The sequence below is a fragment of the Elephas maximus genome, chromosome 10 (genome assembly GCF_024166365.1).
Source record: "Elephas maximus indicus isolate mEleMax1 chromosome 10, mEleMax1 primary haplotype, whole genome shotgun sequence".
Classification (NCBI taxonomy): Eukaryota; Metazoa; Chordata; class Mammalia; order Proboscidea; family Elephantidae; genus Elephas; species Elephas maximus.
The window spans coordinates 90,474,764-90,501,843 of NC_064828.1; the positions used below are offsets into that span (position 1 = coordinate 90,474,764).

The window sequence follows — 27,080 nt, forward strand, 5'->3', positions numbered from 1 at the left end:
GGCTCCATCTTAGCCAGACATATTTTAAAGGGAAAACTGGAAGGGCCTCACTCAGACTGTAATGGGACCGATCAGGGAACACATCTGCAAAGGTGAGTGACACTACAAAGCCACTGCTGATGAGCTCAGTGTATGCCTTACCTGCCCTCTTTCAAAAAGTACCACAAAGGCTTTCTTCAGAAGAAGACCTATAGAAAATTCAGGAAATATAAGATTATAGTCCTCCAGCCTTTTCTAGGCATATACATTTAAAAACACATTAAGATGCTGTGCACAGTTACTGTTTTTCTTAACATATTGAGCATTTCCTCCAATTATTGGATAGTCTTCTACAACATGACTGATAGTGGTGACACGATGTTATTACATAATTTAATCAAACCAAGTCCCTTTGTTAGACAATATGCTAATAAACTTCAGGTAGAGACAGAATTACCAGGTCAAAAAATATTATCTTTTTAAAAAAGCAAGCACTTATTATTTAAAAAATAACTTAAACAGTAACTTTTCAATGTAAAAAATATCAGAAATACAAAAAAGCAAAGCTAAAGTAAATATCAACTGTAATCTCACCACCATTGACATTTTGGTGTGTGTATATATATATATATATCCTTCCAGTTTTTTAAAAATATGTAAACATTTTGTGCAGAATTAGGTTACCATGCATGGTTTTAGAATTGGATTTTCTCACCTAAATGAGTATTTCCCCGTATCTTTAAAAGTTCTTCTAAAACAGAGCTTTCAGTGGCTACAGCTTCCCAGTCTGTGGTATGTCACGTCCACTAGGATATAAGCTCCCTGAAGAGACACTTCTCCGCAGACAAAGAACAGTGCCTGGCACAGAGCAGTGCTCAACAGACATTGGCTGAAGGAATACATCAATTTAATTAACCAACTCCCTGCTGCTGAACACTGAGCTTATTTTAAATTTTCATTATTATAAACATTCTTACACAAAAATCTTTGTGTACAGCTGTGTTATTTTCTTAGACTAAATTCCTAGAAGTGAAATGGGTTGGGTCAAATGGTAGACATTTTAAAACATAATTAGGGTGACCACACAATCTGTCATCGAACCAGATCACTTCTGAGGGGAAAAGGGGATAGTCCAAGACTGGCCTGGTCCAACCGAGATGAAGTACTAGCCTTTACACAATGTCAAACTCTCCCCTAGACCGTACAGCTCTTGCATTTCCACAGCAGACTTAGAACGCCCATTTCCCAGGCCTGACATCTGAACATTTGTGACTCCACTCCTGACACCACAGACCACCCTCCCCACACACATCCTAGGTCATACGGAATACCTACTCTGGCATTTTTACTTCTTCCTTTGGTAAAAAATAACAATGACTTTTTTAATAAAAAAGAAAATCTTCCTCTTGGTCCCATCTCTGGGTTTCATGTTCGTTCCTGGGGTGTCTAGTTTTCTTTCTAGGTGTCAGCAAACCTGTTCTATAAAGGGCCAGATCATACCTTTTAGGTTTTGTGGGTCATATGGCCTCTGTTGCAACTACTCTACTCTGCCATTGTAGCACCAAAGCAGTCACAGGTAATATGTAAATGAGTCTGGCTGTTTTCCAATAAAACTTTATTTATGGACACTGAAATTTGAGTTTCACATAAATTTCATGAGTCACAAAACATTATTCTTTTTTTTACCATTCAGAAATGTAAAAACTGTTTTTAGCTCATTGGCAGTACAAGAACAGGAGGTGGGCCGTAGTTTGCCAACCCCTGATTTAAAAAACGTCTGGTAGACAACTAAAACAAGCTCAGGGGATCACTCTCACGTAAGTGTAGAAAAACCACTAATTTTTCCCTTTTCCCCAAATTGCATAATTTTCTTCTTACTGTCAAAAACAAGTACGTATAGTTGTATCATATACTTTCAATAATAAATATAAATAAAAATGAAGAGTAAGAGAGGAGTAAATTGTGCAAACAAATCTGCTCATCATTCCACTCAGTGAGCACAAGCCCTCGAGTGAGCCTGGGGTGGTGGGCCTCCGTTTCCACGTGCCTCTCGTAGCGTAAGCATCTCGCTTCATGGAGTGTGTGGGTCTGCTTTAAATACGTACTTTCTGGTGCCACATGGCCCCTAAACACAAGTCAACATCTTCATCTGATCTTCAACTGACTAAACAGCAATCTGTTCTAATGCTGAAGAATAAACTGACTGCTGGATTTATTAAGCAATGGTATGTTGGTTTGCAATGGATCATGTGTAATATATTTTGAAGAAAACCTAAGGGATTTTCCAGTGGCAGTTTTAATTATATAAATTTTTCCTATCATGCACTAACTTTAGAACCTAGCTTACACAAAATGGATGAATCTATATTGACTTTTATTCCTTAAAAAACAAAGCCTAACGAAGATGACCTTATGAACTCAAATGTTCAATGCTGTTAAGAAGAAAAAAAGCAGGCATAGGAGAGATGCTAATTCAGCAAGACACGCCGCGAATGGCAGGTGTCAGAGTGGCTTCCAGCCAGTTCTCAACACAAACAAGCAAGCTAGGATGTTTCTAAGAGCCCATACAGCAATAAAACAACATTGACACATGTTTCTAGGAGGAAACACTAAAGTCCCATTATCACTTTAAATACCACCACCCTTTTAGGAAGACGGTACTAAATATTATCCTAATTTGATGAATGAGAACACCAAGGTCCAGAGCAATATAAAGTAACTTGGCTCAGGGTACAGTGAGCTGACATGACGGGAGTACAAAGATTAAGCCTGGTGGTTCATGAGTTTTCCAAGCTGTTTACTATTAGAAAAGACAGAAGTGAATGGAGTGCTGTGAGACAGCCACAAAGAATACTTAGGTTAGAGCAGGATGGTGTAGGGTGAAAACAGCTCAAGGGTTTCAACAGCATGAACAATACGGCAAATAAAAAAAGAGGAAGGAAAAAAGAAAAAACCCAAAACTAATCCCCGATATAAACCCAAAAAGATAAAATTCAGTAAGTTTGTTTATTCATGGAGAAAACAGTGACAAAACACTCTTGGGACTTTTTCAGTGCAAGAATTAAAATTGCATTAAAAAGCCAACAGGGAGAGTTTGGAGTCCTAAAAGACGTGGAGAAACTAGAGTTCCCCTTGCCTTGGATTACATACATTTACCTTTTAGGCAAGAAAGACAGTTGAGATTAATTTCTTTTCTAGGGGATGAGATTTCCAGTTCTACTGTCTGAATGTGTATAAGACTCTTCTACGAGGGTCAGAAAAAAATGAAGGGAAGATCAAAGAATGGCTTGAGGAGTTAAGACTGTGAGACTAACGGCTGGTTCATGGAACCACATTTTCACCCCAAGTCAACAGATGCAGTGGGCAGAGGGATACTATATTTCCATTAACATACTATATAAGTCTGAGGTATTTAGACTCCACAGACATGGAAACTCACTTCTACCTCTCAGAGGTAGGGCAGAAACTGAAATGTCAATACTTAACTAGATTGGGCCATGCGGATCACGTCAAATACTTCTCTGCGCAAAGTGGTTCATCAATTTACTCTTCAGGATGTGCTTCAAGGCAACAGTGTGATCAACGACGGGTTTTTCCCTGTCTGTTTTTGGCCTGTCTTGCTGCTAAAGTCCATCACAATACAAAACAGATCGACCTACTAAAACAATGGCATCTTGAAGCCTCAGTTGTCAGGGTTTAATCTGGCCCGTTTTACTTGGCTATTTTTGTCATCCAGGTGACAGCAACCTTCTGTGGTGATGTCTCTTTTTTTCTCCTCCACGGGTTCTAAAGGGAAGTTCTGGTCTGTGGCCAGCACCTGTCGGACAGTCACGTTAACGCGAGCAGTTTTCAGGTAGCTGGCACACACCTGCCAGTCTTCCACAGAACAGGGCTCTACCACTGCATCTGTGGGGAGCACCGCTGGGAGAGGTGCCTCTAGGCAGCGAGGCAGGCTTTCCCCTGTAAGATCTGGAAGAACCCGAGGAACTGCATGGTTCAACAGGCGGCTGAAACCTGACATTACCATGATGTCCCCACTGTGCATAAACATGGCTGTGGGGGCTTCATCTCTTTTGAGGCCACCCAGGAGAAAGATGGCAGACTGTCCAAAGCTACAAAAAAAAAAAAAAGGCAACAGTAAGTTTTGGTTTTAAACCCTGGCTGGGAAGATCACACCGACTGCCTTATTTTCTATCTTCAGTTCAATACTTATTGCTCCCAAATCTTCCCTTAGAAACTGTGCTTGAGATCCTTCTCTTGGCTTGTGTCTAAGTGACCAACCCATGATCCACACTTCTGACAGCCTACAGAACTGCTCCAAAATAAAATTTACTTATTAAAAAGTAGCCGAATAAGGAAACTAAAAGTTGAGCATTAACAGTATCCATATACATTTCATTGATGCATCTTTATGATTTAGGTCTTCCAATAGAATGACCTGAGTACTGTATTATTTATCATTTCTGTTCACTTTAAAGATAAAGACATTAATAGAAGATTCTATGTAGGTACTTCCATGGTAGGATACAGGTGTAGTACTTTGAACAAATTTAAACTGATGTGCAGGGAGTCATGGATGGTAAGCTATTCTGGCTTTTGTGCTTTGTTCTTCTCTGTTCCAAAAAAGTTGGTCACATTGCTATATGGCCTTCTACTTGTCTATTCCACACAGCACTAACAACACCTCTTATTACAAAAGACCAACCAAACCCACTGCCGTCGAGTCGATTCCGACTCGTAGCGACCCTATAGGACAGAGTAGAACTGTCCCATAGAGTTTCCAAGGAGCGCCTGGCGGATTTGAACTGCTGACCTTTTGGTTAGCAGCCGTAGCACTTAACCACTACGCCACCAGGGTTTCCTTACAAAAGACAGACCCTATAAATCTTAAGCAGAAATATTAACTATAATCTTATCATTGCTCTTAAAGGAGTAGGCTAATTTCATTCATGTTACAGTGTTAAGGTATCTAGAAGTGACGGATTATAGGCTTCAACCATTTTTTAAAGCTGAATGACTTTTTTGGTCACTTTAATCAATCATTTTATTTATTTATTTAGCTTAAATGTGCTTTAGAAAATACTAAAAAGGTAATCCAAAACCCCTGGAACTAACTCACCTGAATGACAGGAGGGGTTTGGAGTGATCTAGTTCAGATTTGTCTACATGGATTCCCAGTGTGGAGTCAAAGTGGTAGTAATTCAGGATACCTGCTTCAGCTTGGAAGCCCTGAAATCCGCAGGCAGTGGCCACTTGCTCTGAGAGGAAAGCCAGGTCAGAAGGAAAAGGTGTATAATGATCTGCTGAGTATTTCTTTGGTAAAAGTAGGGAAAATAAGAAAAACAAACAATGATCTCAGGAACATAGGGAACTGCGGTATAAGATTACGTATCACTCTAAAATTATCTAACTTACATGTAATGAAAAGACAATTACCTATCCATTCATTCTTGAAGCACTCAGTAACCTGATAATGAGCCATTGGAAAATACTGAGCACCTAGTACACAGCAGGTGCTGTGCTATGTAGTAATACACTAGCCAAATATACCCTCCATGATCTACACGTGAAGCAACTGCTACACCACTTGCTAGTATACTTTAATCCCAAACAGAATAATTCTTTTAGGGTAAAAACACAAGTCAAAACTCTCACAGCCAAGAGATGCCTGAGGAGATAAGACTATTAAATGTGGCATCCTGGACAAGAATCTGGAATAGAAGAAAGACATTAGGTAAAAACTAAGGAATTCTGAATGAAGCATGGACTTCAGTTCATAACAATGTATCAATACTGGTTCATTAATTATGCCAGGTATGGCAGGTACCACACTAACGTAAGATTTTAAGAGGGAAAACTAGGTGGGGACTGTACAGGAACTCTCTGTACTATCTCTTCAACTTTTCTGTAAATCTAATAAAACTATTCCAAAATAAAATGTTTATTTAAAAAAAAAAGGAGGGGGGAGAAACTCAAACACCATGGCCAATTTGGTTTTTGACCTCTCAGCCTGCAAAATGGCTTAGCGCCAGTTTCACCGGTCAGCCTGCTGGGCTGACGTGCTCAAAACATCTGAATAGAAACTCTGACTTCACTGTGGCCTGGGAAGGACCTTAAGATGGAAGTAATTTTCAGCACTTCCCTCCCTTAAGTGCTCGGAAATGGCACCTGAAAATCCCGTTTTTAGCACCTAAGGATCACAAATATCCTTTTCTTTTCTTAAAAAAATCACTCACATTCCCTCCGTCTAGACACTCTTTCTGCGGACTTTCATAAGGATGACAAGACTGCAGCTGGGATTCAGACTTGCAGTAGTGTGTCCTGCGCACAGTTGACTGTGACAGCCTGAAGCTGCCCGGCAGAGGCTTCTTTTGTCTTGATGCTCCCCGTCTCTCACACTTCCTTCTTTGCTAACTCAGCCTCCACTCTGATGAGGAAGCCCACTTTTGTCTCAGAAACCCATTAGTGTTCTGGTGCATGCAGCTGGAGCGACAGCGTCACAGCTCTGAAGAGAATGTATGTATTTTGGGCAGAAGTGAGCTTTAAAATCAGGTATAAGGAAGAGCCACAAAAGTCTCTGATGAAGCCTCTCTGCTTTTTCTCTCTCCTTTTGTTGTTAAGTGCCATCACTTGGTTCTGACGCATACCGACCCTACGGGACAGAGCAGAACTGCCCCATAGGGTTTCCACAGAGCGGTTGATGGATGTGAACTGCTGACCTTTCGGTTAGCAGCTTTTCTCTTGACCATGTGCCACCAGGGCTCCTCTCTCTTTTTACTGAACTGCGAATATGAAGAGTTCCTATTTAATTTCTCAAAACTAAGGGTGTAGTTAGAGAACTTTAAGGGTTCTCCTACCATTTTAACCTTCAGTCCTTCAGAAGACCAACCACTCAGGGCTGCTGTTCTAGCTCTAGGTCACCTCTGCTATAATAATCATCTTTCCGGGCTTTCATGCCCTATCCAAACTGGATGCCCCTGTACTAACTTTTTTCTTAATTCTCTTTCTTTTTCTGATTACTCATTCAGCAATTTTCACCCCCCATTTTTCTTAGTAAATGAGGCTAACTTTGAGGTCCTTGGGGGGTAACAAAATCAATAATAATCATCAAAAACAACAGCTAATATTCATTGCGTTATAACTGCTTAAAACAGTACCAGGTGCCATTGTAATCCCTTTACAAACACTAATCATTTAATCCTTACAGCCATTTTATGAGGAAGGTACTACCATGACTGGAGGCAGGATTCAAACCCAGGCTGTCTGACTCAAAGAAAACTACCTGGCCACTTTCCCAAATATAAATACCATTAAATCTGCATTGCTGAAATAAGGATTATATCATGAATAATTTCTGAGCAACATCTATCATTATCTTGTGCAGTTAATATATTTGTAACAATAAGTTCGGTTGACTGAAGCCGTACACCTTTTAGAAAGTAACTGGTTGCTAGGCAGAGAAGATGGGCTATACCAATCTGTTTTATTCAGTTTACTCTTAGAATCAGTCCTTCCACCTGGTGACAAACATTTCATTGAGACAAAACGCACTGCACTGCTACTCACAAAGGAGGCATTTTCTGAAATACAGAGGACAGGGAAGAAGAAATTGCACCTCAAGGAAACATGGAACTCTGGTAACTGCAGGAAATTCTTTCCCACCTCTCTGTTGCCCAGACCTTACATAGCAGGCAGAGGCAGAGGTATCCAGTTTTGCAAGTTCTGTTGTGAGTTGATAGAAGACGACACTAGAAGTACATGAATCTCCTTTTATTCCAGGCAGACATTATGTAACAAAATAAATGCTCAGTGGACACTAAACAATGATGGAAACAAAGATGGTAACTGAGAACTGCTCTTGGGTGCAGTAAAGAAAAATCTGTATTCCTGAAACCCACTCAGAGAAAGCACTGATGACTTCTGATGAAATAATTTAACTGTCTTAGTTATCTAGAGCTGCTAAAGCAGAAATACCGCAAGTGGGTCAATTTAACAAAAAAAAATTTATTTTCTCATAGGTTAGGAGGGTAGAAGTCTGAATTCACGGTGCCAGCTCTAGGCGAATGCTTTCTCTTCTGTTGCCCCTGGAGAAAAGTCCTTGTCTCTTCTGTTCAGCTTCTGCTCCTAAGCAATCTTCATGTGGCTTCGCATCTCTCTTTTTCCATCTCTAGTTTACTTGTTTAATCTCTTTTCTATCTTAAAAGAGATGGAGTCAAATACACCCTACACTAATCCTGTCTCATTAACGTAACAAAGATAACCCTTCCCTAGCGGGAATATAACCACAGGCATAGAGGTTGGAGTTCACAACACATATTTTGGGGGGACGCAATTTAATCTATAACAGTAACCTCAGGCATATGGAGAAGAAATATTCTCTTGAAAATTTATTTCTTTCGAGGAACCTCAAGAGAGGATTAAAAAGAAAAAAAACAAAAACAAACCACCATTGCCACTGAGTCAGTTCTGACTCATGGTGATTCCACACGTTACAGAGAAGAACTGCTTCACAGGATTTTCTTGCTGTAATCTTTATGGAAGCAGATCGCCAGGCCTTTCTTCCTCAATGCTGTTGGTTAGGTTCGAATTGCTCGTGTTTAGGTTCGCAGTCTAATTGTAAGCCATTTAGGCCACCCAGGGTGCCTTAAGAGATTATTGAGGGAAGGATAAATGAACGAGACCCTCCTATAAATGGATAATCTGATAGTTTAAGCTTGGCTAGAAAGCATGTAAATGGAAAATAACAAAATTAGCAAGAAAATATGAATACCTTAGTGTCCCAGTTATAATGGTAGCCTAAGGTCACCCAGCGCAGTTTCTCTAGTAAACTTCGGGGTCTCCGTTTGTTCACGTCTTTATACCTGCAAAGATTGGTGACAAAAGAAGATTCGTTCATCTCAAATAGCAACAATAGCCGTTTTTATGGACTTCTGAGTCTGCATCAAGTATTCCATGATATAAACTGTTAGCCAAGACTGTGGGAGGGGAAATTAGAACAGATAAAAATGAGCTGACCAAGGATAATAGTAAAAATATATTAGTGTTCGTAATTTCTAGTTCTTGGCTCTAAACTCATTGCTGAATGGGATCAACTTTAAATGGCAAGTCTCCAGCATCTCAGTAATGACAAAACAAGAACAGCAACAGAAATGTCTTAACCTGTCCATGGGAAATGGGACCAAGAGTACTACGGGTAACTGGAAATTTCGTTAACAGAGCATGTTCAATCTGGCTTGCCAAAGGTGGGGTATAGTTAATCACTATGTGTGCAATCATGACGGCTTCCCAGAATTGCAGGCTGGGAAAAAAAAGTCTGGCAAAATACAGCATACAATCAAAAACAACAGGTTTAACATGAGTTCTTCAAGCCTGTATAATATAGTTTCGATAATTTACACTTGGCTATGAAGGTAATACTGTAATTGACTTGGTTTCTGACATCCTCTTGTTCAAACCACAGGAGGCTTCTGTAAAAGAGAGAGGTGCCCTTTCTGAAATTATACCTTATCTGGTAGGATCTATGGGATTAACTACTCTTTCCCAAAGAGGAAATCTGTCTGGCTTATGGCTAAGTATCTAAAAATATGAGAATGCTAGGTGTATTCATTTTTATTTAGTTTATTTTTTCTACGTAATTTACATCATTAAACAATCAAAAAACTTTTTGTCCAAAAACCACTGCTGTCTTAAAAAAAAATAAAGATTAGACTCCTTGCTTTTAAGGAGTTTAACAGGAGACGACAGGTACGTGTAAGAAAAAATGAGCGGACAACTGAAGCAGTATAAAATCCAGACTTTGAGGACTACTACAATTCAAAAACGGGAGAACTCAAGTCAGCTGTCTCATCAGCTATGGTTTCACGGCAGAGCTGGGAGTTGAGCATGGCACTGAAGAATAGTCAGCTTTAAACAGGGAGTGATGCAGTAGGCAATATGGGCACACAGCATGAGCAAAACCAAGGGATTTACTGGAGGTTCGCACTCTAAGTGGCACCGACCTCATGTCTGACAAAGAGATTATACAATAGATGTTATCTGTCCTCACAAAGCTTACATTCTAGGAAAGAAACTGTGACACAAACATATATCAAGTCCAGGAGCTAAAAGGAACTGAGCTAACACTGATTTATTTACGCAAGGTGTGCACAAGAGAGACCTAGCAGGCCTAACTGCTCTCCTCTGAAATGGCTGCTTAAAAGTTGGCCCGTGGCTAACACCAGGAACTTGGATTTCGAGAGAGTTCCCGCTTGATTCCCAGAACTGATAAGAATGATGTGTAAACTATTTGTACAAACAACACCTGCTTTCCTTCTGGGAGCCTGGAATTTCAATACATGCCAAGCAGAGGCTGCCTATGTAACCAGCACCCAGTGAAAACCTGGGCACTAGATTTTAATAAGCTTCCCTGCTGGGGGAATAACTCCAAAGGAAGAAGACTCTTGGAAGCTTGCTCCTGGTTTCCCCTAGACACTGCCTCATGCACCTTTTTCCTTGGGTGATTCTACTTTGTATCTTTCTGCTGTAATAAATCTTAGCTGCAAGATTACATGCTGAGTCTTGTGAGTAGTCCTAGCTAATTACTGAACCCAGGGGTGGTCTTGCGTACGCCTGACACAACAGGAGAGAGACAACCGTTAATAATTTAGAGGAAAAGATGTGTAGGGCTTGGCCGATGACTGCAACTAGTTATCTGAACAACTACCAAGGATTTCATTTTACTCGGATCCATAATCAACACCTATGCAAGCAGCAGTCAAGAAATTAAATGCCTTATTGCACTGGGCAAATCTGCTGCAAAAGACCTCTTTAAAGTGTTAAAAACCAAAGATGTCACTTTGAGGACTATGGTGCACCTGACCGAAGCCATGTTATTTTCAGTCACCTCATATGCATGCGAAAGCTGGACGATGAATAAGGAAGATGTAAGAAGAATTGACACCTCGGAATTATGGTGTTGGTGAAGAATACTGAATATACCACAGGCTGCCAGAAGAACGAACAAATCTGTCTTGAAAGAAGTACAGCCAGAATATTCCTTAGAAGTGAGGATGGTGAGACTTCATCTAACGTCCTTTGGACATGTTATCAGGAGGGACCAGTCCCTGGAGAAGGACATCATGCTTGGTACAGCAGAAGGTCAGTGAAAAAGAGGAAGACCCTGAACGAGATGGACTGACATAGTGGATGCAACAATGGGCACAAACCTAACAATGAATGTGAGGATGGTGTAGGACCCAGCAGTATTTCATTTACACAGGGTTACTATAAGTTGGAATCGACTTGAGGGTACCTAACAACAACGTATTTTGGATATGTGCTAGACCCACCTAGGCACAAGATTCCATATCTTGTTTCATATTCTTTTCCGAGAACTCAGTTTCAATTTCTGCCTTTGTATTTTCTAGAAGGAATGTGGCAACAACTGATGTAAAATAAGTTGTGACTAGGACTGGTCAACACTATATATTCATAGTCAAGTACTAAAACAGTACTACTTAGCACTCCATTTTGTCCCAGGGGCCAGTAACGAAGATTCCAAAAACTTCACTCTTGAATACGGTGAATAGTTTAAGGCCAAAACCAAATTTACCATGCTCCCAGATAACTTTCAAGCTGAAAATACTGAGGGATCACTGAAGGGGAGTGGGTTGTTCTCTTCTTAAACTTGACTTGTCTATAAGGAGGCCAAGAAGGCTAAGTAGCAATGGAGCTTCCCCGTGCACCCTGAAGGATGCAGGAAATATGCCGGAACCTAACTTTCAGTCTTTATCCAATTATCCAAAAGTATGTTTTCAAGTAAGCATGACCCTAATCATTGGCTGTTACTGCAAATACACTCTGCTCCCTGCCCCCTCCAGGGATTACCTTATGATGGATGGATGGGCTGGCCACCTTCTCCCCTGATGAATGTGTCTACACAGCAGTTTGCTCACTTTCTGTTATGGCTAACTGCTCTGTATAAATGCTGGCATTCCGCTCAGCAATCATGTCCTACAGTACTGCTTTCTGTCCACTCTCTGTCCAATGTGTAGCTTGGGTGCCATAACTAAGCATTGGTATTTTCTTTTTTTCTTGCCTGGAAGAGGTATTAGTGAGTCCTGGTGAAAGCAAACCTACTCACATAGGATAGAATAAAGCCTGAAGGTTGTTTATGACAAAAATCTTCAAAATCCTACTGCAGATATTTATTTTTGGCTTGGGAATTCTGTCGTTCACAATTCCCTCCATGACCAGAACTTTGTCCTTCATCCTTTCCTATTCTTTCATTTCCATCAAATCTGAACGTCAGCCTCCTGTCCTTAGAATCCCAGTCTTTCAGTATTAGAGTGCTTCCTGTTTCCTTCCTCTCCTTTCTCCATGTGAACTTCCCAATCACTGCAACTGCTCCATTGGCACCTTACTTGCTAACATCCCTTTGCTATCTTGTAAATATTCAGTCTTACCTAAACTTCCAGCTACTGTTCTAAACCTTCACCATTCATCTCATGTTCTCAGTCTTGCTCTTATTCCCTTCCAGGTCAACAAGAAAACTGAGGCCTGATCAAACAATCCACTGAACAATTTTAACTTTCTCCCCTATCCCTTTAAACTTCTCTAAATCTTTACCCTACACTTCCCTCTTGGTTTTAGAAGTAGTACTACTTCTTTCCACCAAGGCTAATTCTCTACCCAAACTAGATCCCATTTCCCTGACACCCCCTCTGAAGTCTTCTTCCATTAACAATCTTCCTTCTCCTGTATCTTCAAGTCTCCGTACTTGTTTCTTCCTCCTGACCTGCAAACATGTTCAACACTTCTACATGCTTAAGAAAAAACAACATTTTACCCACTCTACCACCCGCTGAAGCTATGCTGCCTATACCCCGCTTCCCCCTGCACAGCTTTCCTTTCCTTCACAATTAAACTTCTGAAAAAAGACTATTTGGTGCCCTCTTACTGCAATCTGGCTTTTGCTTATACCACTCCAACAAAACTAGTTTCTTAGTTTCAATTACATCTTATATTTGACATGGCATCTAATAGCACTTTCTTCTGTTTCTCCACGTATCTCTGGCTGCTCTGTGCCCACTGCTGCTCTATTTTCTTTACCCAGTGCTGATGCTTCCTAGGGCCAATGGTCTTCTTCTCTGTTTTACATTAAAAAAAATCACACCCATTCCCACTGCTTTGCCATGATCTTCATGTGTAACTCCCATATCTGTCTCTCCAGCCCTAACTTTGCTCCCAAGCTTTGCTGCATATTTCCAATGGCATGCTGACCATCTCCACCTGGATCCCCCACAGGTGCTTCAAACACAGTATGTCCCAAACTACAGTAAAGATAGTCCCTGCTCATTTCTCTCCCTCTTCAATTCTTACTTTCATTAAAAGCCTCAGTATTATCCAAACTGCCACTTAAAATCTGTGGATAATCCTTAGACTTTTCTCTTACTCTTCATATTCTTTTGGTCATCAAACCCTGTTGAAATATCTTTTGAATGTCTTTTCCAGGCCTTCATCATCTTTTGCATGGACGATTAAGCTGGCTTCTTAATGGTGCTTTCTGCAATCCATTTTCATCACTGCTACAAAAATTATCTTTCTAACGTGGAAAATCTCACAAGATTTTTGGGGAGGATATTACGGTAGATAGTCAGGATTTCCAGGGGAAACTTTTTGAACAACTGACCCCTTCCTTTTCTCATATGCTACGGGAAAGTGGGGGGAAGTGGCATGTACCAGCCAGGTGACTCTAAGTACAATTAAGGAACCTTGAACTGCTTATCTAGTCTCATCCCCTCATTTCCAGACTAGGAACCTGAAACACTTATCACACAGTCACAGAATCAGCACTAGGGTTCAAACAGACTTTCAATGCCATTGTCTGGGCATACCTATTTCTTCCAATCCCTGACACTATAACATGTGACCCTCACATTTTTTTTGTTGCTAATTTATTAGACCAAAAAAAAAAAAAAAAAAAAGGTATCTCACCATTGTTTTCAGGATGATTTATTAAAGAGATTTATCTGTGCTATTTTAGAAGAAGACAGCTGGGGTTTCTGCAGTTATATGTCAGAAGGAAAATAATCAATTACTTGAAAATATAGGCTCATTTAGTAAAATTCTAGGCTCTCTGTGACTAACTCCACTCATCCATGATGATCCTCAACTTTGCCCCTAGTTCTAAAGAAGGCACTACTAAGAGCTTAAGAACATGGTTTTCTTCCCTGCTTCTACCTATATCCTAACGTATAGACCAAGAAGGATCTAAAGGAAGAAGTCACTGAAGTTTAGTTCTCCTTTTCCCTTTCAACTTAAGAAAACCTTCTATTTTTCCTGTTAGAATCAGCATGACAGTTTCTGAAAAATGTACCATTAGAGCTACTTAAGTTCACATAGGGCACATAGAGCTAGTATAATGGTTTTAACTAGCACTGTTCTAAGGACTTCTCACTCACCTTGTTTAATTCTCATAACTCTTCAGTGAGAAAAAGATTATTATGAAGCACAGAAAGGTGAAGAAACTTGCTCAAGTTTACATAGCTAGGAAGTGGCAGAGCCAAGATTTGAGCCCAAGCAATCTCTGTAACTAGTGCTCTACATCACTAAACCCTTTTACCCTGGCCCAAACCTACCTTCCAGTGTCATCTCTTGCTGATCCTTTCCATGACTTCCAGGAAGCTTTTTCCATAATTCCCCAACCCCATCACCTAAGTGAACATCTTCTGTATTCCTGTATTTGAGAAAAATCTCTATTCCTCTACCTGCCAAATTGTATTGAACTATCTGTTTAAAGGTTTTAAGTTACAAACTCCTTAAGCGGAGACATGCAGCAGTGTCTGACACACAGGAGAAACCCAACAGATACTTGTCGAGTAAATAAACACACGAATGCACACGATTTGCTCCACACTCACAGAACAACACACTCCATCTCAAATACTACATGTTTGCTCAAGCTGCTTTCTCTACCCAAAACTGCCTTCTTGCTTTTCTGACTGGCAAACAACTAGTCATTTTTGAAGACCCAGTTCACTGGAGAGAAAGAGAAAAAAAAAAAACAGGATGATAGACCCAATTAAAAAAATCATGTTTTTTCTTTGACACCTCCACCCTGCCTGGAAGAATTAATCATTTCCTCCTCTGTGCTCTCAGAGTTCAGAACACCGAGCGTAACACTTTCTGAGCTCTGTTATAATTATTCTCGTAGATACTGAGTTCCTGTCATAAACTATGCACTTTTGAGGGCAGGAACAGCGACATATATATCTTTTTCACCTCCAGTGTTCAGCATTATGTCTGGCACACAGCAATATTTGTGGAGTGAATGAATTTTGAAAGAACATTAAGGTACAAGCATCAGCTCTTCTCATGAAGAACAAGTGCCTCGATTGTAAAACAGCTAATAGCATCAACTTCATCTAGAAGAACAGAAGCAAAGAGCTTTCATTGTTACTTTTTCTCAGGATACTACTAGTCTTCAAAGGAACTCTGAGTGAGTAGAAAAAAAGGCTGAAGCTGAATGAAAATGGACCATCTGATGATTAGTGAGGATGAAGTTAATATTTCAGCTATGATTAGCAAATCTTTAAAATGGATCTCAATTTAATATAGCTGTCAAAGCATCTGTCTAAATGTTCCCTGGGGAAAGAAGACAATTTTGGTGTATTTGTGTGGGAACAAAGAATGAAAAAGAAACAAACCATTCACTTTCGTTGCATCATTATAGAGCAGTTCCTCCAAAGACCTGTGATGATCTGAGCTGAATACTAACACTTTCTTGTGACTGATAACACTTACCTCAGGAACTCCTTACTTTGTTCCCACAGATCTTGGGTCTCTTCTTTAGTCATGTGTTTGTCCAGGTTGCACACATTGGGTTTCTGGGAATATAACTTAAGGCACTGCTTCACCCAGTGCCACTGGTAACCTGGCAGGAAGGGGTTTGAGATAAAAATAAATCCTATACAAAAAGAGTGGAAAAAAAGGAGAGGAGAAAATTCTCCATCAGTTATTCATATAATTTCTTTTTCTTAACATCCTTATTCTTACTACTCTGTTATTTACTCTTACCTCCTTTTGATCATGCTTCAGACGAATGAAAAACTAAGTTTTAATGAACGTTAGACATCTACTGTTCAAGTACCTCTGTCTCTTTGGGTTATTCTCGAAAGAAATAAATATTCCACAAGGTTAACTATCCATTATAATTGTATTTATTTAAATTACCCACGTGTTACCCCAAAGCAAGTTTTGGAATTGAAAATGCCAAAAATTCCTCCCAAATTTTTTCTAGGTATATCATTTATACAGTCATCTGAGACTTTGCTAACTCCTTATTTCATTTACCTCAGGTATAAAAGGCTAACCTCTGACATTAAATTTAACTAAAATATTGAACTGAAAGTCATCATCTAGTGAAAAGAGTGCTGGTAATTAATCTACTGTCTGTCGGTTTCAAATTCATCCTTCTACATTTGCCATCATAATGTGGGGTTGGCACTCTGTAAACTACATTTCTCCTTTGCCAGCTGTTAAAACTTGTCTGTATAGGGGACTTAACACAACACTGGGTGGCAGAGGTTGGCTCTGATTGACAGTTTTTCCAAATCACCAGAACCAGGCTCAATATGCCCCTTCTTCAGAAGTCTGAGTCCTAGTTCTATGGGGCCACTCCTCTGAGCTTCTGAAATTTACTAAGTCAAAACTCTTCCACCCACCTCCCCATCCCCAAGTCCAAGGAGTGGTAACTGCTTCCTGTGATCTGTGTGATCTCTCTGTGTTCTCTTTTTTTTTGTCTTTTCAGTTTTCCAGTACCTGGCTAATGATTTTCTATATTAAATTATCTCAAGTAAAATAGCTGGTGTGATTTCTGCCTCTTGACTGAACCCTGACTGATATACCAGGAAAGAAATGATATGCATTTTTTCTCAGTATGGTACGATGCAAATAACCATAGCGTGTGTGTTGAAAAGATCTCTGTGACCTTTAAAGTAACCTAACTTCATTTTTCTCCTCTGTAAAAGAACAATAATAAGATTAACTGGAATCCTGTACATGGTAATCATTCGTTCATTTATGAAATATTCAACAAACACTATGTTATCATACACTCTCTTAAGAATTAGTGAAAAAGAGAAGAAAATCTTTGTCCTTGATGAAGTATCTGAAGATAGGGCAGTAAAGAGTTACACATATAACTCTTTTTAAAAGACTGGTTATGAAACGATACAAAGACTGAAGAGTAATAATGGGGGAATAAAGAATGAGGAGAGGAGCTTATGATTTTTAGAGATTGGAAACATTTTTTTTTTGATTCTAAGGTTTTTTTTTAAAATAATTTTCAGTGTGCTTTAAGCGAAAGTTTACAAATCAAGTCAGTCTGTCACATATAAACTTATATACACCTTACTACATACTCCCATTTACTCTCCTCCTAATGAGTCAGCCTGCTACCTCCTTCCAGTCTTTCCTTTTGTGACCGTTTTGCCAGTTTCTAACCCTCTCTACCCTCCCATCTCCCCTCCATAGTCTCAAGTGTCCACCTGATACAAGTAGCTCACTCTTTATCAGCATCTCTCTCCAACCCACTGTCCAGTCCCTTCCATGTCTGATGAGTTGTCTTTGGGAATGGTTCCTGCCCTGGGCCAAAAGGAGGTTTGGGGACCATGATCGCCAGGATTCTTCTAGTCTCAGACAGACCATTAAGTCTGGTCTTTTTATGAGAATTTGGGGTCTGCATCCCACTGCTCTCCTGCTCCCTCAGGGGTTGTTTGTTGTGTCCCCTGTCAGGGCAGTCATCGGTTGTGGCCGGGCACCAACTAGTTCTTCTGGTCTCAGGATGATGTAAGTCTCTGGTTCATGTGGCCCCTTCTGTCTCTTGGGCTCATACTTATTGTGTGACCTTGGTGTTCTTCATTCTCCTTTGATCCAGGTGGGTTGAGACCAACTGATGCATCTTAGATGGCTGCTTGTTAGCATTTAAGACCCCAGATGCCGCAACTGAAAGTGGGATGCAGAATGTTTTATTAATAGAATTTATTTTGCCAATTGACTTAGAAGTCCCCTTAAGCCGTAGTTCTCAAACCCCTATCCTTGCTCTGCTGACTGTCAAAGCATTCAGTTTATCCCAGAAACTTCTTTGCTTTTGGTCCCGTCCAGTTGAGCAGACCTTCCGTGTATTGAGTATTGTCCTTTCCTTCACCTAAAGTAGTTCTTATCTATTATCTAATCAGTAAATAACCCTCTCCCACCCTCCCTCCCTCTCCCCTCTCTAACCACAAAAGAATATGTTCTTCTCGGTTTATACTATTTCTCAAGATCTTATAATAGTGGTCTTAAATGATATTTGTCCTGGAAAGACTTTTTGCACACTCATAGGTTGTGGGGAAAGTGCCAGCAAAGAGGAATTGGTTGAAAATAGAAGAGAGGAAAGGAACAGAGCAAGGTCTTGAGAGCTGGGAAAGGTAAAAGAAGATGGGTCGAGAGGGTAAGGCCAAGAGGCTCTGAATGGAAGGAATTCCTCTTCCTCTAAGATTGGAAAGTAAGAATAAGAACACTTGCTTCTAAGTGTGAGTATCACTGTAAGTGTAGGGGTTCATGCCTGATGTACTCAATTTTATCAGTAAGGCAGACAGCAAGGCCACCTGTGCAAGAAAGAGGGTGCAGGGTCTTGAGGAAGAAGGAATCAATGAAATGATACAGTAGGCAATCATTACATATTAGTGTAATATCCTCCCTCCCCCTGCAGAAAGGTACTAAAAGCAGATGAACAGACTAAAGCTCAAGGGTTCCTGAGTTAAATGCTGGCAATTATTTGAAGGCCTTCAGTTCCTATCTGGACTCTATACCTAGTCTAGACCAAAGGTCAGCAAACTTTTCATGTAAAGGACTAGACAGTAAATATTTTAGGCTTTGAGGGCTATACAGTCTCTTTCACACTCAACTCTGTCATCATAGTACAAAAGCAGCTATAAACAGTATGTAAAACAAATATGCACTGCTATATTTCCATACAATTTTACATATAAAACCAGGTGTGGGCTCGGTCCCTAGACTAGTTTATCAACCTCTGGTCTAGACTATTTACAATGATAGCATATATTACAAAAATGTCCTCAGGGAGAAAAGTAAGACACAGGGCTGAGATTAAAATGAATACAAAACAACAAAAAAAACCCAAAGCTTTGGTATTAATGAGCTACTCTGCCTTTCTTTTCTTTGGCATATAATTTAAACAGAGAATAATGACAATGTTTACTAACGGATATTAACAATAAATTAACTCATTCTAAATTCACTAATTACAACAGCTACCAAAAATAACCAGATGCTTACCAAGTGTAGCCAGTGTGCTAGGAGCCTTATACAATCTCATAAATCCTCAATAACTAATTAATCCTGTTTTACAGAAAAGAGACCAGAGGTTCAGAGAAGTAAAATGACTTCACTGATTCCCCCCTCTCCTGACCCATCTTGTGGCCAAGGGCACACATTTGGGAGATGACAACAATGGTGAGTTTGTGGTCATGGAAAAGAGAAAAATCCCTAAGCCCACATCAGGGGCAAATGAGTCTCATTTCTCTGCTGTACTAAATCTTATTAAAATCATTAAAAATTTTAAGTCTAGACTCTTGCAGATATGGAAAAACGTGGACTGCTTAGAGATGTTCACTGAGAAGACAGGCTAGTAACTGCAGTTGATTACATCCTATTTCACTCATTTAATATTATTAATAGCATATACTCCCGACAAAATCTAATGACTAACATTAGTTCTGCTGGCACCAAGAAAGCTCTATACAGCTGAAGATTTTTACTCTCCAAGAAAAAAATGGAAAGCTATTGGTGGATTCTATGATCTAGGCAGAAGACTAGGTAGTAATGTAGCAAGAAAAAAAAAAAAATCAATTGTAAAAGGCTGATCAATAAAGATGTTTAAAAGATATATAAAGGATCAGAATCACAGAAATTCACCTTAATGGTCATCTAGCTTAATCATTCATCTGATTCTATAATATGTTCTCTAAAATATCTCCAAAAAGAGGTCATTCAGCTAGAGGTTCCCATTTTGCATTTCCTATATCAGTAAAATTCTCCAAATAATTTGGGAAAGTGACAGGAATGCTAACTATTTTGACAAAAAAGGATATTAAAAACAAAACAAAAACCCTACCACCTGCTATCACTATTATGTCACAAAATAAAGAATATTATAATACCCTGAAAATATCAGATGAAAGGAATACTTCTGATCTTGTTCAAGCTTGAAAAGTAACAGGGAATTCTTTATACATAGTCCATTTCAGACAACTGTTTAATAAAATTCTTCCTTTTATTGGGTTAAAACCTGACTTCCTCTCATTTCCATGGATCGGTCTTAGGCTCTGACATCTAGAGCAACTCCTTGTCAGTTTCAATTCTTCTTGCTAGATACCTATAGCTTTATAGCTAACATTTACTGAGCACTACGTACCAGTCACTGTATACTCGTATTTAATACTCACAATGACCTCAATACGTGGATACCAGTGAAGATTAAGAAACTCGCCCAGGACCGTAGAGTCAGTAGGTAGAGCAAGGATGTGAACTCGGGCCGCCTGGTCTAAGAGCCTATGCCTTCACCACTAGTCTGCACTGCTTTCCTTCCCTTCTTGTGTATGAGAACTTCTCAAATATTTGATGCTATCCTGTTCACCCCAAGTCTTCTCTTCCCCAGATTAAGTTTCTGGTTTTCAGATCCATTATCTTCTTGTTCACTTCTTAAAGACAGGCTGTAGTATATTCAGGTTCCTCCAGAATAAACAGGACACAGAAGTAAACATAACCCTCCTGATCAAATCAGAGTAGGGGGAGACTGTCACCTCCCATGAGAAGTATAACAGAAACACTGTATTTCTACTAAATGCAGCTTACAGTGGCAGGGAAGACTGAAGAAATTCTCTGAGAACATAATGAGGTACCAACTCAAATGATGTATAAAATCCCAGAAAACCTCAAAAAGCAAGCACACCAATTCTGGCATTACAAAACCAAAGTGGGGTTGCTAACTTTGGTATAGGCAGTTTGAACAGTCTGCTAAGGCAAAAAACCAGAGCAACAGAAAAATTCAACTCTGAAAACAGAAGCTAGAGCTGAAAGTTAAAGGGAAGCCTTCAAGAACAACAACTGTGTAAGACTGCTGGTGATGTAATCGTTTATCCAAACTTATGGACAGCAATGCTTTCATACATAAGTTATTATTCAACAGTTTCCTTTGTGAGTTCACAGTACAGAACTAAAGTGCATGTTGTCCTTTATAGGAAGTATTAAAGCTGTTCCCAAAAAACTCATTGCCATCAGGTCAATTCCAACTCTCAGAGACCCTGTAGGACAGAGAACAACTGCCCCACAGGGTTTCCAAGTCTGTAAACACATATATACATATGTATTTTTTTAAATTGTACTTTAGATGAAGGTTTACAAAGCAAACTAGTTTCTCATTAAACAATTAATACACATATTGTTCTGTGACACTGGTCAACCCCATATATCGACACTCTTTCCTTCTCGACAAGCTCCCCGTTACCAGCTTTCCTGTCCCTCCTGCCTTCTAGTCCTTGCCCGTGGGCTGGTGTGCCCATTTAGTCTCATGGGCCTGACTAATCTTTGGCTGAAGGGTGAACCTCAGGAGTGACTTCATTACTGAACTATGAGTGTCCAGGGGACCTCCTCTTGGGGTTTCTCTAGTCTCTGTCAAACTAAATAAGTCTAGTCTTTTTTTTTCTTTTTTTGTGCATTAGATTTTGTTCTACATTTTTCTCCAGCTCTGTCCAGGACCCGCTACTGTGATCCCTGCCAGAGCAGTCAGCAGTGGTAGTCAGGCACCATCTAGCTGTGCTGGATTCAGTCTAGTGGAGGCTGTGACACTTGTGGTCCATTACTCGTCTGGACTAATCTTTTCCTTGTATCTTTGGTTGCCTTCATTATCCCTTGCTCCAGACAGGATAAGACCAATTGAGTATCTTAGATGGCTGCTTGCAAGCTTTTAAGACCCCAGGCGCTACTCACCAAAGAAGAACGTAGAACACTTTCTTTACAAACTATGTTATGCCCATTGAGCTAGATGTTCCCCAAAACCACAGTCACCACAGCCCTCAGTCCAGTAATCTGGTCCCTCAGGGAGTCTGGATGTGTCTATGGAGCTTTGGAAATGCTGGTGGTGTAGTGGTTAAATGCTATGGCTGCTAACCAAAAGGTCGGCAGTTCAAATTCATTAGGTGCTCCTTGGAAACCCTATGGGGCAGTTCTACTCTGTCCTATAGGGTCGCTATGAATTGGAGTCGACTCAATGGCAAGGGGTAAGGTAATGGAACTTCTACGATCTTGCCCAAGGTTGTAAATCCTTATGGCAGCAGACTGCCACACCTTCTCCCAGGGAGTGGCTGTGGGTTCAAACTGCTGACCTTTTGGTTAGGAGCTGAGCGCCTAACCACTACACCATCAAGGGTCCTTCTTTTTTTTTCCCTCCTAAATTTTATCTATTTTGATGTTGTTGAGAATATCTACAGCAAAACATACACCAATTCAATAGCTTCTACATGTACAATTTAGAGACACTGATTACATTCAAGTTGTATAACCATTCTCCCCCTCCGTTTCTGAGTTGTTCTTCCCTCATTAGCATAAACTCACTGCCCCCTAAGGTTCCTATGTAATCTTTTGAGTTGCTGTTGTCAATTTGATCCCATATAGACAGCTCTTAAAAAAGTATAATGCTCAAAGCAGGCCTTTTTTTTTTTTTTTACTAGTTTGGCTAAATTATTGTTTGGTTTTAAGATGACTTCAAGTGATATTTTTGGTTTAAGGTTTAAAGAGTATCTCAGAGCAACAGTTTCAATACCAGGGCTCCTTCTTAAAGCTGTTATACCTTTCCATATTATTAACAAATATTTCAGTGGTCATAATGTAGTGAATAAGAGCTGTAACATAAATAGACCTAGCCCTTGTCCAAGCATTCGAATCAGTGCAATAAAAACTAACATTTCTTTTTAGAGACTTTTCTTGCTTTTAACCCCTACTTGAAATCACAGGTGTAATACTAACTCCGTCTTCTAGAAAAAAACAGGATGATAAGATGATAGACTGTCTAATACTACTTGGTCCAACTAAGGCATTTCCATAGCTTCTAAATAGGTCCCAGTAACTAATCTATAATGTCCCAATGACTCTCGGAAAAAAGGTTAATGATATTACACTCACTATTATTTTAATTTCCCTAACTGTAAAGTGAGCTACTAAATATCACTAAAATTCAAAATTCTAGACTATTTAGTCTTTTATGACTTTTGATCTCATTAACTGTAACTCTCTTTCAAATGTTCAGCTTTGATGATAACAACAATTTTTAAGTTGTTACAGCATATGAGAATATAAGGGTTTTGTGCCTGGAGTGGCAATTGTGAATTACTCTATCCTTTTTGCTCAAAGTGGTTCTTCTGCCAGAGTAGGTGTCCAGAGTTGTGGCGGGGAGCCTAAACGTCCTTATTCTTGATTTGCACCTGGCATGCCACTTTCTGCCATGTAAGGCAGATACTGCTGACTCCTATTCTTCCCTTTGGGAATGACAACTCAATACCCCATAAGTGGAAACCTTGGATGATACAGAATTTAGGAGGGGTCTGGGAGTGGAACATTTATGAATGTTCAGCTTTCTCTTTTGTCTATCTGCTTGCTCACTGCTCCTCCTCTGAAATTAAACAAATGATTCTTGCATGATTTCATCTTCTTGGAGGTTGGTTGCACTCACCAGGATAGCCTTCGAGTCCATAGGCTTGCCACTTGCTGACTGGCTGAAGTCCTGCTCTATGTGCATTGTGCTCGCTGACTGAGGACACGCTTAGCTGAGATCTGACCACCTGGCAGGAAGCAAACAGAAGTCAGAGGGCTAAAGCTATTTTACCGACCAACTCTGGAAATCTCTAAAGACATTTCTGGTATGCAGCAAAGCTAGAAATCAAAAGTCCAGGCTCTTAGTCTTAGTTCCACCTCTTACTAGATTAGGACCTTAGATGAGTCACTTAACCTCTCAGAACCTTAGTTTCCTCATGTAACAAACATCAAGAGAGCTACATAAAATTAAGACAAGTGGTAAAGTGAAAACTTTTCCTCTACCATGAAGTAGGCTGATTTGGGCCTCAAGAGTACCTTTTCCTGATACCATACCTTTGTGATTTCTAGGACTGTGAATCACGAAAGATGCTTGGTCTACAGGAATACCCCAGGTTGCAATGCTGTTTACTTTGCTTAGGGTTAACAATCATGCTTTCAGGCACTTATATACAGTCAGTGTTTAGACAACAGGACTATGAGGAACAACAGTGTGGGGAAGGGTGAGAATGAAAACAGAGCACTTTAAAAACACAGAAAAAGTCCCAATAAAATGTTAGGAATTCAGTTCTGCTAAAAGTATAATCTTTGCTCTCTTTCAGATGAAACTTCAAACCGAAGCTCAGAACTTCTGCCTTTGTTAATTACTTAGAAATGAAGTATTTCAGGGGCTGATAAAGTTTCCTTTACACATGAGAGTATCTTATGAATGGTTCATTAAACTGCATGAGACCAAATATACAATCATTAAAGTATGGACATGAATAAAAAACAAACAAACGTTATTCTTTCAAGAATAATAAACTTAGGGTCTGCCTTTCCTTAGAACATACCAAATTTTCTCTTCCAAAGAGATACGATCTTTCATGCTATCAACTTCAAGTGTGGAGATTTCCAGACAAAATACCAAGTGACTGATATATTTAAAAAAAAAAAAAAAAAACAAAACCAGACCCGATACCATTCAGTAGATTCTGACTCGTGGTAATGCCACGCATTTCACAGAGCTATGCTCTATAAGGTTTCCGATAGTTGTAATCTTAAGGAAGAAGTCCCTGGATGATATGAACCGTTAAGTATTTGGCTGCTAACAGAAAAGTTTGCAGTTCAACACACCTAGAAGGACCCCGGGAGAAAGGCCTGGTGATTTACTTCTGAAAGGTCACAGCCATGAAAACCCTATGGAGTGCAGTTCTTCTCCGAAACATATGTGGTCTCCAGGAGTCAGAGTCAACTTCATGGCAATGTTGGTTTTTTTTTTTTTAATGGTAGGGAAGTAAAATGCTGGGTGGATTCCAACTGCCAACCTTTCAGTTAGTAGTCAGACAGTAGTCAAGCACAGAACAGTTGTGCCACCCAACTCAGTAATGCCCTCAGAGCTAATGCAAGTTTGTGGATCTATTCTATCATATGCTGAACTGAACCAAATCACACAGCTTTTTTTTAAAAAAGTTTTTCTGCTTCTTTACTTGCCAAGCTATCACCTTCGCCATCGATGTGATCAGGTGCCTTGTAGTAGCGTCTTTCTTTTCTCATTTATTACTTTTAATCTGCTTTGAGCTAAGCAACTAAACACCCAATTTTTCATGTACTCAGCACATACTGTACTTATTGAATGCTTACTATGTTTTAAGATCCTTGGATCGTGTAAAGGGTTTGCACTGAGGACTGTTAACCTAAAGGTTCAAACCCACCCAGTAGCAGAAGGCCTGGCGATTTTCCATAGGTTACAGCCAAGAAAACCCTATGCAGCAGTTCTACTCTCTAATGCACAGGGTCACCAAGAGTCAGAATCAACTGTACGGCAAGAAAGTATTTTATTTATTTACTTAGGTTTAATACGTTTTAAAAAGGAGCCTTGGTAGGGTAGCGGTTAAAGCATTTGGCTGCTAACCGAAAGGCTGGTGGTTCAGATCCACCAGCTGCTCTAGTGGGAAAAAAATGTGGCAGTCTGCTTCTGTAGAGATTTACAGCCTTGGAAACCTTACCAGGCAGCTCTACTCTGTCCTACAGAGTTGCTATGAATAGGAATCGACTGCATGGCAATGGATTTGGTTTGGTTTTTTAGGTTACTGTTTCAGGTACTGTGGTAGACACGCATGGTCCTGTTTTCAGGTGGCTTGCATTACATTCCAAAAATATGTTATATTATGCTAAAATATAGGTAAAAAGAGCCAAATCAAGGCCTGGGGGGCTCTCCCAGGAGTCAAGTATATTACCGTTGGGGTGCAGACTTTCTGCATGTTATTTTGACAACTCCAAAACCATTTTTACCAACAAAGCGTCTGAGAAGTTGAGCTCTAGATGAACACAGCGCAATCATAGTACTCCAATTTTATTGAGAATTTGGAAAACTTGGCAAGAATGCCTCATTGAGACATCTTTGGACAACACCATGGGCAAATTAAGGTACGTATTCTCAGTGTTAAAATGATCATAAAGAAAACATACATAGGACTATAGCTGTGGTTTTTCTCTCGTAGTCTCTCTCCAATATTGTGTTCCCTTTCTCAAATTTCCACGGGAACGGGTTTGGATTCCAAATACACTCCAGTGTTTACCTTTTATTTTCAACTTCGACGTATTAGTTAGATTTCTCTAATGTCCTCTTTCTAAAAGGCCCAGAAAAGACGAGACGTTTTATGGGCGACTGCTTGATTGACAATATAGAAGCGAAGTCTGGGATTACTCGGACTGATTTTTCAAAGCTGCGGAGCACTAGTCCAAAGTCTGCGAAGACGTTCTACGGAGTCTTGTACAAATCGAAGAACTATAAACGGACAGTTAACGAAAGACATAAACACCGATTCCCAGGCACTTTTTGACCAAGACCGTCCACCGGTAACGGCCGTGCGGAGAAACAGGCAGCCCTGCCCTTCACCGCCCAAGTGTGACGCTTCTTGGGCCGTTAAACTGCACGCCCAAGGAGGGCGGGGACAGCTCAACAATCGGCCTGGAGGCCAAGAGGGGCGAGGGCTTGGAAGCCCCTCAGCGAGGGAAGGCGAAGCGCGCGCCGCTCCTCATTCCGTACCTTGTGGGCGCTGGGACCCGCGCCCCGGCCTGCGTGGGCCGCCGAGAAGTCGATGACCCCGCCCAGGTCCGCGGTCCCGGGACGACTTTGTCGGTAGAAGCGGAAAAGTTTTCTGAAGGCGTCCTCCCCAGGCTCCACTGCTAGCGTCACCGCAGAGCCCACGGCCGCTGCCATCTTTCCCATCTTCATGCCCGGCCTCTGCTAACCCGGAAGCAGATTC

At 40.3% G+C, this 27,080-nt stretch overlaps 1 protein-coding gene across 1 annotated transcript; it reads right to left on the minus strand.

The window, feature by feature from the left end:
- Positions 1-619: 619 nt before the first annotated feature.
- On the minus strand, positions 620-27,057 carry ALKBH1 (alkB homolog 1, histone H2A dioxygenase). Its single transcript, XM_049899481.1, has 6 exons — positions 26,861-27,057; positions 23,750-23,858; positions 15,763-15,925; positions 8,750-8,840; positions 5,099-5,292; positions 620-4,091 (listed from the first exon to the last, which is right to left on the minus strand). Exons 1-6 carry the CDS (start codon positions 27,047-27,049, stop codon positions 3,662-3,664), a joined length of 1,176 nt encoding a protein of 391 aa, XP_049755438.1. The 5' UTR covers positions 27,050-27,057; the 3' UTR covers positions 620-3,661.
- Between the last annotated feature and the right edge of the window lie 23 nt (positions 27,058-27,080).

Excerpts from the sequence above, each read along its gene's own strand:
- ALKBH1 (XM_049899481.1), bottom strand. The coding sequence starts at position 27,049 with ATGAAGATGGGAAAGATGGCAGCGGCCGTGGGCTCTGCGGTGACGCTA. Across the intron at positions 15,926-23,749 it reads TGGACTCGAAGGCTATCCTG|GATTTATTTTTATCTCAAAC; the intron begins GTGAGTGCAACC and ends CTTTTTGTATAG. Across the intron at positions 5,293-8,749 it reads ATTATAACTGGGACACTAAG|AAATACTCAGCAGATCATTA; the intron begins GTATTCATATTT and ends CTTTTACCAAAG.